Genomic DNA, 11,952 nt, shown 5'->3' on the forward strand with positions numbered 1-11,952 from the left:
TCATGCAGCCCGCAAGGCTGTCAATATTCATCTACTTGGGGAACGTCAACTGAATGCGACTATGTCAATTTCTCTCCGCCTGCCATTAATTTGACCTGCGACTAGCCTACGTCCTGTTTGCAACATGTATAAAACTCCTTCAAACCTCTCACGGCGATGATAAACGCGGTCATCGTTGATATATCTCGCGTCAAGCATAGCGCATTCAAAACGTTGCGATGGCCTCGAACGGATACGCATCCCATAATGGGACTCCAAACGGAGCCAACCGAATTCCTTCTGGAGATGGTGTTAGATACACGCATAGACAAAAAGTCTTGACAGTCGAGGAAGCTCTACCGTTGACACCGTTCACGTCGATTGTGCCATTCAATTCAGGTTGGTCCATTTCGAGGGCGTTTATAGGTTAAGAAATTAACGTTGTCCATTAGACATCATACCGATCCCATCAGTAGGACTGAAGTCATCAGTGTCCTTGTACAAATCAAAAGAAGACCGCAATGAGGCATGGAATACTTTGGCAAGCTTTAATGTGGAGGCTATTGATCCACAGAAAACATCGAGAAGAATTCAACAGACATTAGATGATTTGAAGGAGCTTCTGAAGCCTGATGGAATGACACAATTGTACGCGTATTGTGCTCAAGGATAGAGCGAAGGCTGACCTGTCTAGCAAATTTAAGACCACCCCCAAGATATCCTCCCGCCCCGAGTTGGATGATCCGCCCATACCACGTTTGACCGAATTAGCGCAACGAGTCTACAATCAAACATCTATGAATTATACATGTCCTTCTCCCGATCAGCGCAACCAAAGGACGGCTAGCGGATCAAGTGGGAGACAGGCTCAGAGAACTCCAAGCATGCCGAAGCCGGTTCAGAGTCAGAGCCAACGATCAGCGTCGAACCATGAAAGCTTCAATCATAATTCTGCAATCAGAGCCCAACCCAACGTCAAGCACACATCCCAGACTGCTACACCTCCTCGGATATCTCCCGCTTCCTCCAAGCCTTCATCGGCTATACAGATTGTAATACCAAGTATACCACAGAACTTTAAGCGAGAAGAATATACACCGTCTAAGTCGTTAGAGAAATCAAAAGTGAAGCATCTACCTCAACCACCACGCCCCTCTCCCCACGCACCTATTTTACCTCCCATTGTACCTCCGCCACGCACCTTATCTCAACCTATAGTCAAACCACCAGCTCAGCATCTAGCTCGTCCTCCCTCTCAGATTCCAAAATCCAAGTCTCCTATAATACCAGCATCCTCATCTTTTGTGGTACAGATTCCGGCACAACCTATTCAGAAACCCTCACCATCTATCAAGCCTTCATCACAGCCTCCTAACTCAGTTCAACCGCAAGCTCAAACGCATACTCAACCGCCCGTTTCGACTACGCTGCCACCCTCCGGTTCAAACCCTAGTCTCTCAGTGATAATACCCGATCTACCGCCTACGTTCAATCCTCAAGACTATGAGGCTGTCCCGGACTCGCCCGGAACCCCACAACATTCATCGCGAAAGAGAAGACGATCTGAAGTTGATGGATACGAAGAGGTCTTGACGATTGATCAGCGTGAAAAAGCGGACGCAGCAGCTCGAAACCTTCAATTTTATCTACAAGAAATCTTCGAAGCTGAAGATCGATTGGCTTTCGATAACAATTCATCAAATCATCTTATATTTTCTACAAACGAAGGCATCAGCCTCACCTCTGTCGCCCAAGCCAAGATTGAAGGTTTGCTTCAGAAGATCATCTCAATGGGTCGCTTTGCCCAGGCGCCGCTAGATGAGCTGCTTCGGCTCCAAAAGCTCTCTGACCCCGCGCTCAAGGATGCTGAGTCAGTCGATGTGAAAGTAGATGATTCTATGGGAGCATATGAAGCAACGTCGTGGCTTGAACGCGTTGCACAAGCGGATACAGGTCTGAAGGCTGCACGGACATCGCTGCGCTTGATGTCTGGGGGACGAGAAGAAAAGCAACTATACTCCGAAGATGTTATCCAATCAGCCCTCAACGTCTTTAAAAATGTCATGGATAATTGCGTTGTTCCAATCGTAGAGATGCGATCCTCTGCAGCAGCGTTCAAAGTTCTCTCCGCCGAGAAAAAAATTATTATCAACCTTCTTGCTCAATGTCGACGTGTCTTGTCACTTTTAGCATCCATAGTGGGAAGCGTGGAGCTGTCTGAGACTGTTGTCAATGCTCTGGAATATTTAACTTCAAGACTCATGTTCGTTGAAAATGCTCCGGTGGAGCGAGAATCGGTCTTAGGGATTGCTAAATTTGACAGTCTCCGGGTGGTAGCCATGGATGTATTGGCTCAGATCTTCCTTTTCCATCCATCGCAGCGCCAAGACATCTTTGATGGCATCCTCACGTCGTTAGAGAAGCTGCCTGTTGCTAAGCAAAGTGCTCGTCAGTTCAGGCTCGCCGAGGGTGGTAGTGTCCAGCATGTTTCAGCTTTAATCATGAGGCTCGTCCAGACGAGTACTAGTTGGCTGGACGACTCTAAAGAAAGGCGGCGCAATAAAGCTCTCGAAGCACTGAACATTGAAGACGATAATTCAGACGTCAAACCAAATGGCATCGCCGCCCCAGGAGATCACTTCACGATCAAGTCTGAATCCAGAGCTGAGCAGCAGCACGTCACCGCAATCAATGAACTCAGAGATTTCACCTTACCACTTAAAAACACAGCTCAGCAGAACGCTAACTATGCTGTAATCTTCATCGTCGATAGAGCAATGAAATCCACAAAATCCGGTGACGCACCTTACCAACGTCTTTTCGAATTGTTCCTGGATGATTTTATTGCTTGTCTAGGCTCTCCTGATTGGCCTGCAGCCGAGTTGCTGTTGCGATTGTTAATGTACAAGATGGTAGCATTAGCACAAGGTGACAAAACACCAGCACCAGCTAAGAACATGGCTCTCGAGGTGCTTGGAAAAATGGGTGCCGGTATTTCAGAGTTAACATCACAAGTTCGTAAGGATGCTTTGTCGATTGAGTCTACCGACAGTATAGCCGTTGACTTGGTTAAATTCGCTGAAGATTCGCTGAAGAAGTCTGTTGCGTCTTCTGAGTTAGTTTCATGGTCTCATGGGCCTTATCGGGTATCCCTTGAATTTCTCAATGATCGCCTTTCAACCGATCCGCAACTTCAGAGTGCTATCGGCTTCTTTATTACTGCATGGGCTGAGAAGACGACCAAGACATATGAAGACATTAAGGATGATGAAGACGATACTCCACATATCAAGAAGGCCTATGGTAGGCTCGCTTATCGACTGAGGATGATGATCGCGGACAAACAATGGCTATCTACAGAATACAGTTTCGATTCCATTAATCCGGCGCTTGCGCGTCTCGCTTATTCGATCACTCTGCTAAACTCGGATTTCTACGACGGGTTTCCTAGGATTTTGACAATCCTCCTTGCCGCCATGGCTAGCGACGGAGCGACTGTGCGAAGCAAAAGCCTGAAGAGCATTATGCAGGTCCTCGATACTGACCCCACGATCTTTGATAGATATCCGGCAGTTAAGGAGCGAATAATAGGATGCTCAAGAGATTCTTCCTCTCTGGTACGAGATTCGGCGCTCACATTGATTGGGAAATGCATTAGTTCTCGACCAGCAGCTGAAGGAGAGCTCATCCCCAGCGTTCTAGCACGTGTTGATGATCCAGTTCCGAATATTCGCAAGAGAGCTATGAAATTGTCCAAGGAAATCTACCTGAGAAACTCCGATCAAGAGCTGAGGAGTGCCATTGCAGATTCGCTTCTTCATCGTGTAGCAGATGCCGACGAGAATGTCCAAGAATTAGCCCGCCAAACAATCGAAGAAGTGTGGATGTCTCCGTTCTATCAAGCTATCAGTAAAAACGATCTGTCAACTCAATTCAAGCTCTCTATGGCCGATCAGGTCGCTTTGATGGTGAAAACTGTCCAACGACGTGGTACCATAGGGACTGTGTTAGACAAAGTTCTGCATACTATGCTCGCAAAGGACTTAAAGGGGACGACCCTGAAATTTCTTGTTTGCAAGTCTATGGTCGCGACTATGTTTGAAACAATTATCGACAACACGGCGGAGGAGGGAAGCGAAGCGCCATCGGCACGCGATGCTTTGCAGGTTCTTATGATTTTCGCCAAGGCTAACGCTAAGTTGTTTACACCTGAGCAAGTGCAGTTATTGCAACCATTCGCAGCCAATGTTGGAACTTCGGACGATTTGGCTGTTTTTCGAGCGGTGGTGGTCATATTTCGTCATGTACTTCCGCACCTTTCAAAGGTTCACAATAGCTTCCTCGCTGCGGTTCGTAAGGATTTGATTGTCACCATCACCCGGGTAAACCAAGCGATCTTGGATGATGTTATCGCCTGTTTATGGATTATCAGTAGTGTTCTCGAAGATATCTCTAATCTTACCATGATTGTTCTGTCAACCTTACAGAATATTGATAAGATTAGGAAACTTGACTTGAATGATGCCAAACAAACCGATGCGGTACGGAAGCTGAGCCGACTTCTTGTTATTTGCGGGATATGTGGCAAGCATTGTGATTTCGACACAAAAGCCGACCTGTTCCGCTCAAAGTTTCCTGCATGGAAAGGTGATTCTGTTTCGAAATTGATGGCGGACACTTTTGCACCACTCACCAATCCATCTCAGCCGCATGAGGTACGAAAAGGCGCTCTTGAAGCTATTGGTATGGTATGCCAGTCCTGGCCAAAAAACTTCTCCTCTGCAAATATCTACACTGCTTTCCAGGAAGTTTTCCGGGAGAAAGAGACAGCCCTAGAAGGTGTTATCTTGCGCGCCTTCAAAGACTTTTTGTTTCTTGAGGAGAAAAGATCAGAGGCTGGAAACGAAGGCCTGCCTGGAGCAGCTGCTGACCCAAATGCTGTTCTTGCCATCATGGGCGGCGGCCAAGGTGATGGCATTGCCATCGGCATTGCTCAAAGGTTCTTGGCTGACATTATTCGAATCTCGCTTGCAACGCATGATGACCAAGCACTTCTTGCAACAGAAGTTATCGGCAGCATCGCACGTCAAGGTTTGGTCCATCCTAAAGAATGTGGCCCAACTCTCATCGCGCTTGAAACCTCACCAAATTCGAAGATCGCTGATATTGCAGTCAAGGAACACGGTGCACTTCATGAGAAGCACGAAACAATTCTGGAAAAAGAATACATGCGCGCTGTTCAACTAGCTTACAGTTACCAACGTGACGTGGTACAGGATACGCATGGAGCCATTGTAAACCCAGGAAGTCCATTCAAATCGAAGCTATATTTGATGATCGACGTCTTAAAAATTAGCAAAATCAAGAATCGGAAAAAGTTCTTCGAGACCTTATGTTCGCGCATTGACTTCGATCCCGCAAAGATCAAGTATAGCGAAGTCCCTAATCACCTTCAATTCTCTCAATTCATTATTGAGAACATGGCGTTCTTTGATTATGTCTCGACGGACGAGCTCCTGGGGGCAATTAACGGAATGGAGAAAGTTGTAGCAGCTACAGGTACTGGAATTGCACATGCGATTGAAACGGAGATTTTTCAGATTGGTCTAGATCAACCTTCACAGGTCGATGAGAATGGTCAATCACATGCGATTCAAAAACCCATCGATCAGAATCGCCTCGTCTTGCTGACAGCTGCTTCGATGATGCTATCTAGTCTATGGTCTGCTCGTACGTATCTGAGACGCTTATATGGCTTGAATACGAAACGCCCGGAGAACAAAGGAAAGGCGGCTTCGAAGGACGTGAATAAAACTCCATCTAAGGTTGCTTTTGTCACTGGTGATAAGTTCTGGGAGGAGAATATTGCTACAATGGCAGCCTTGGATTCAGAAGAGTCAATGATGAAGCAGTGTCGGACTTTCGTGGAGCTTTTGAATTTCGATCAAGATTTCAAGGTCGCTGCTGAAGGTGATGACGAAGCCGAACGAACGCGCCTTTCAACGCCTAGTGACGACGAAGGAGACTCGACTCCCGGTCCTGGTGGCAGTGGGGGAGGCCGAAAGAGAAAGGCTGCTAGCACACCAGGGGGCCGTAAAAAGCGAGCTCGGTCATCCTCGGTGCCCAAAGGACGCAGCCGTCCAAAGGGTACTGGGAAAAGGGCCAGTGTTGAGAAGAGTGATAATGAGGACGGGTGGTGAAGTGAATGGGACTGTATTCAACTTGCAACGCGGACTGGTAGTATGCTATGATATTACGACAAACAGCTTGTTATAAGATCATTGGGTAGGTCTTCTACGGGCACTGGAGGAGTTCACGGAAAGCAACTGTATTATAGCCACTGGCTTTGGGTCTATTTTTATTAGCAAAGCATATTTTGCTAGGGAGTAGCAGGTACACGTTGAGGGTGTAATCAACATTGGCCCGGCACGGTTTGTGCGGCGCTTGACATATTTGAGATTTGCACTTGCAAAACTATAATAGCATGGCTTGGAGGTTAGAAGTACGATGATCGTAAGCATTTGTTGTCAAATGGGATATATTGCTCTACCAACTTAGGTCCAGTCTACCAAGAGCACTCTGTCTATATTCTATTGAGCTTTTCTCTTCGAGAAACTCAAAATCGGTCAAGTCCATTCCTTTCATCTCCTCTATCCACCAAAACTAACATCTCCAACCTCTAGTCCCTCTCTCCCGCACCTCACTCCTTGATCCTCCCATCCTCCATAACCAAATCATCATAAACACTACTCACCCCATGTACCTCCGCAAACGGATCCCGCCTCGCATCCACATTCGGCAGATACTCCATCCCCTGCGCCGAACTCACCGCAAACTCCTTCCCCCACACCTCGCCCACAAACGCATACATCAGATCCATCCCCGCCTGCACCCCGGAGCTCGTCCATATCTTCCCATCGATAACCCACCGCGCCTTGCCTACCCACTTCGTCTTCTTCCCCTTTGCGACAGTCAGGTCCCAGACTTGCTTGTTTGTTGTTGCGTATTTCCCGTCTAAGACGCCTGCGCGAGCGGCGAGACCTGAGCCGCTGCACACGGTTAGGAAGTATTGCAGGCTGGGGAAGATGCTAGCCACGTAGTCGACGGCTGGTTGGAGTGGTTCATCAACGAGCACTTCGCCGATGCCGCCGGGGATTAGGAGGACGTCTAGTTGTGGTGCGGTGGCAAACGTATGTGTTGGGAGGACGGAGAAATAACTCGTGCTGTTTGAGGCAGTGGTGAAGACGTTGTTTGTTGAGATTGGGTCGAGGGTTGCGGCGATTAAGTAGAGGTCTATGGTGTGGGCTTGTCCGTAGATGTTGATTGATTCGAGGGGGCCGAAGACGTCGAGAGCTGTGTAGCCTGGGTAGAGGAGGATGCCGAATTTGGTTGGGACTTGGGGATGTTAGTGGTGAGAAGCTGAAAGGTGAGGGGACGTACGGGTTGTGTTTCGTTTTGCTATGAGTGCTGGGTCTGAGAGGAGGGTTGTTGCTGTTGCTAGGCTTGGGAGAAAGAGTGAGAGGAGTTTGAGGGAAACCATGGTTGCGGTGTTAAGTTGAAGGGTTGTGGTGATTTTGAGTTTTGCTTTTCTCCAGAAGTGAAGGACTTCAAAAGTCCTTATACTCACTTCCACAGAGACAGTGAATCACAAACCTATAAACAAGCTCCGAAGTCTCTTCTCCACTACCTCCAACAACATCTCACTTGTTAATCTATTCCTCCACAGATCCCCTTACCACCCCAAAACTCGCTCTATACCCTCCGTCCTGAATCACCCTGTCCATCTCAATATTCCCAAGCTCTCGCCCATCTCCAAAAACCACCAACGACTCTCCCACGAACCCACCAATCCCATCCCCTCGCTTCACCTTTACCAACCCCAGGTATCGCTCCATCTGCTGGCTAATATGGGTAAACTCGCACCAGGGTCCGGCTCAAATGAATATCGATCAGACCTGCATGGATTCACGTGAAATAGAGACCACGAGGTGTGAAAGGGCATGAAGAAGCTGGTTAATGGGGTGGGAAGCTGGGGTATTTATAGTGGTGGCATGATGGGATCTGGGGGTGGGTTGATGGGGTTTGAGATGGTTTGAGGGAGTTGAGGGAGTTTGTATTACTAGGAACGGATGTAGATAGGATGTAGGATGGTAAATCCGTTTTTGGTGGTTGTGGTTGAGATTTTGTGAGGAGGATGTTGGGATTTTGAGTTGCTGGAAGGAGGGGGGGAAAGTATACGATACGGGAATTTACTTATTATGATTCTTAAAATTCGTAATTCAAATATTACCTCATTTTTCATTTAATGCTACCGCTGGAAATTAGACTCTTTAACTCTTAGTTTAGCAGATAGTAAGTCTGCTAACTTCCTCTCCCGATTTCAAGTACTTTCACTCTACACATGCACAACCTTCGTCGAGCCACCGGCTTCGAATAGATCCTGATGTAGCGTGACTATAAGACTTTGAATCTCGAAGAGTAATATATAGTACACTTTGTGTAAAAGGACTATCAAGAAGTGAAGCAAAGGTCAAGCTGTCGTAATCGTACATGCAACACGTGATCCTTCAAAGAGTGGTATTCAGAATGGTTTCAACAGAATTTAGTTTACGCTGTATGACTAGCTACGCAATTATTATGGACAAAAATCAAGGGTATTACGACTCAAATACATCCACGGCTGTGTAATATTGATCAACTGTAACACCCGGGACGAACCCCGTACCACCTTTCATCCATCTTTCCAATCAAAAAAAGATACGACAAAAAGACCACTAAACCCCAATAAACTCCCCTCCAACAATTAACCCATTCACAGCCAATCACCCAATACAATCGACCAGCCCCCCCTAAAATCATACTAACAACGTCCATTCGCTTCCCATACAAATACGACCCAAACTACCTCGGTCTCTGTCGGTCCAGAACAACACTACCAACACCCTAACATCCCCCCCTTTCCGTTCCGACAACTCCTACGTATCTCATAAACAATCAACCTGAACTTTTAGAACATAATTATATTGTGAACGGATTTCGGATCATCCAGGTTTCGGAGCGACTTCTTGGCGCTGATATATATATATATAAGTACTAACAGCAGGGTGTTGTTGGTTTTTGGTTGATATTGAGATATATTGTATAAACGTGGAATGTTGCGAAGGTTGAGCTTTTGAATAAGTTTGTTTTGAGGGTATAGAATTGAAGTTGGTGAGTGGAAGTTGTTCTTATGTCCGATCCTCCATGAATGGCTTATGATTCGGTAACGCTTATGGATTTGGCGAGGTCTGTTTGAGGGCCCGGTGACGAAGATGGAAGTTGTAATTTTAAAGAAGCAGAGGAGGTTACGGAGATTGAGTTGTGTACGGTGTTGTGATCATCTGGAGAGTGGCATCTCCGTGTCATGCGAGATTATCATCTGTGCGAGTCGTACGTGGGGAGTCGAAGGATGTTTATAAGAGAGTGACGAGACGAAATTGTGAAAGAATTCTGACATTAATTTAGGAAACGACAGAACTAAGAAAGACAAAGTCAAAATGACTTCTTATAAGCCGATTCCATGGGATGAGCAGATAGCTGGGCCGATTAATGTAAGAAACTCCGAACCTACCTCATTCCAATTCCTCTGGCTGGATCCAATTCAGTAATCGAGCCGATGAAAAAACACATACCGATTTTATGGGGTTTGAGTTCAAGACAATTAAGTAAAGCAATACTGAAATCAATAGGCTTTTGTTAGCATGTCACCAACAGATCTTCCAAGCAGAGAAAACATAAAAGAGCGCAGAGAGTTCGGCGCCTCGATGATGACCGCCGAAAATGTATTCCAAGATCCAGAAATCGTGCACAGAGAGGAAACGACTAAAGGCGCTGACGGCCACGTCGTTGAGATGACAATTGTGCAACAGAAGAAGAATAAATCAGGTCTTCGTCCTGGAATCTTCTACATCCATGGCGGTGGCATGATCTTAGGAAATAGATTTCTGATGTTAGACGGCGTATTCCCCTGGATCAAACAACTCGACGCAGTGCTCGTCACGCCTGAATACAGACTCGCACCAGAACATCAGCATCCAACACTACTCAACGACTGCTGGACAGCATACGAATGGTTCTTAAAAAACACTCAAAAGCTCGGTATTGATCCAGAGCGTATCATGATAGCTGGCCATTCCGCTGGCGGCGGTCTGGCTGCTGGCATAGCGTTAATGGCACGGGACCGAAAATCGGAGCCGAAACTACATGCGCAGTTGCTGGTTTATCCGATGTTGGATGATAGGGTGGAGACGATGAGTACGAAACAGTATATGGATTCGAGTTTGTGGTCTGGGAAGATGAATATCGCGGCTTGGGAGCTGTATCTTGGGCCTAAGGAGCAGAGAGAGCAGATTGACGGATTGAATTATGCGGCACCGGCGAGAGGGACTGACTTGAGTGGGCTCCCTGAGACTTATATTGAGGTTGGTACCGGTGATGCGTTTAGAGATGAGGATATTGCGTACGCGTCGAGACTTCTCGCCTGTGGGGTGCGGACTGAGTTGCATGTTTATGCAGGTGGTATGTTGATTTCCCACACCAGAAATTTTGGAAAACTGCTGATGATCCGTTTAGCTGCACATGGTTCAGATGGTATGGCTCTCGAGGCGGAGGTTACGAAAGGGAATTTGGCGATGAGAGCGAACTGGCTAAAGAGAGTTTTTCGGCCTGCAGCTCCGGTAACAGGAGCTTCCAAGGTGGCTGCATTGCTGTGAAGAGGTCTTCCCAGGTACCTAAGCAGTATTTTGCTTTGTCACTATCATAAAATTATCTGTAAGCTTGATCGCCAAAGAATGTTTGAGAAGAGAGAAGTTGATACTACCATGTAATCCCTCAAGAGGAGGCAAGGTGGGGGTTTATGTGAGATTTACACATTCGTGTCTGGATATAAGCAAGGTCAACGATTATTTTATCAGCTTAGTGAGGCTCATGCATCAAATACAAGTCCAATATCCTATCTTTCACGGAATATCAAAGTTCTGCCCTGTTACACACCTTCCCTACGGCAAGGCTGCACCAATAAAGCATAAATCCACTCAACAGCATTAACAAATGAACAATAAATGCCTTACACATTATCAGTAGATTTCGATCCACAAACGGGGGAACAGGACATAGGTCCGAAATTCACGGGTCCTCCCGTATGTAAGGCTCGCAAAGCGTATAGTAAGACAAAAACACGAGGCTTTTGATGGACCACACCGATCGCCTGCCATGCCTTACATCGAGAATCGCAGGCGCGTATGGAACGGAAGCCAATAGAACCTAGTACTTCATCCGCTGCATGTAAAGGTGTTCCTTCGGTCCGTACTAGGCCCGAAGTGGTCGATATCTACCCAACGTCTTTGAGGTATGCCGTGCGTGAGAGGCGTAGCTCGAGATGTATTTCGTGGTGAGTGTGGGGTTGATGGGCTTAGGTTGACTATTTTCCAAGTTTTTCGTGCTGCTTTGGAGGTGTGGAAGAGGCGTGAGGTGCGTATCTTCTTGCATTAGGCGATATGGGGAGGGGATGACAGTCGTGGGGGAAGAGCAAGATAGTCAGTAACACGAATATATCTCAAGACCATCTTGAAAATACTGTCGTGTATCAGTCGCGAATTTCGATACGAGGTACAAATTATGTTGAGATTCCCTCGAGGTAGCCACGTGGGAATCATGCTTCAGGCATGGTCAGACACGGGCCCGGTCCATAGCCTCAGGGGTACGAAGCGAACACCCCTGAGCCCACGCAGACGTCCACTCCCCCTCATCAGATACCCCTCAGTCAGTCCTCACATTCCAGAACCAGCGCCCACGCAAGATATCGGCGACCGATGCTTCTGTATACATTAGCTGGGCGGCTGGAGCTGATCTTGCATCAGCCTGGTGGGAAGCTTGCGAGCCGTGCCGTTGAGTCGCTTGGTTCCGGGTGGCCTGGTGGGACATATATGCTCAGCT

The 11,952-nt window shown here is 47.2% G+C and overlaps 3 protein-coding genes across 3 annotated transcripts; 2 read left to right on the plus strand and 1 right to left on the minus strand.

The window, feature by feature from the left end:
- Positions 1 to 218: 218 nt before the first annotated feature.
- Positions 219 to 6,179, plus strand: GLAREA_05090 (ARM repeat-containing protein; the record flags this gene model as incomplete). The annotated part of the gene is made up of 3 exons (XM_008078379.1): positions 219 to 378; positions 432 to 627; positions 674 to 6,179. The coding sequence occupies 3 exons, from the start codon at positions 219 to 221 to the stop codon at positions 6,177 to 6,179; spliced, it is 5,862 nt and encodes a 1,953-aa protein (XP_008076570.1).
- A 500-nt stretch (positions 6,180 to 6,679) lies between these two features.
- GLAREA_05091 (Class I glutamine amidotransferase-like protein) lies at positions 6,680 to 7,519 on the minus strand (the record flags this gene model as incomplete). Its single annotated transcript, XM_008078380.1, has 2 exons — positions 6,680 to 7,374; positions 7,420 to 7,519. The coding sequence occupies 2 exons, from the start codon at positions 7,517 to 7,519 to the stop codon at positions 6,680 to 6,682; spliced, it is 795 nt and encodes a 264-aa protein (XP_008076571.1).
- Positions 7,520 to 9,515: 1,996 nt separating this feature from the next.
- GLAREA_05092 (alpha/beta-Hydrolase) lies at positions 9,516 to 10,730 on the plus strand (the record flags this gene model as incomplete). The annotated part of the gene is made up of 3 exons (XM_008078381.1): positions 9,516 to 9,569; positions 9,708 to 10,536; positions 10,591 to 10,730. The coding sequence occupies 3 exons, from the start codon at positions 9,516 to 9,518 to the stop codon at positions 10,728 to 10,730; spliced, it is 1,023 nt and encodes a 340-aa protein (XP_008076572.1).
- Between the last annotated feature and the right edge of the window lie 1,222 nt (positions 10,731 to 11,952).

Source organism: Glarea lozoyensis, assembly GCF_000409485.1.
Source record: "Glarea lozoyensis ATCC 20868 chromosome Unknown GLAREA10, whole genome shotgun sequence".
NCBI classification, from domain to species: domain Eukaryota; kingdom Fungi; phylum Ascomycota; class Leotiomycetes; order Helotiales; family Helotiaceae; genus Glarea; species Glarea lozoyensis.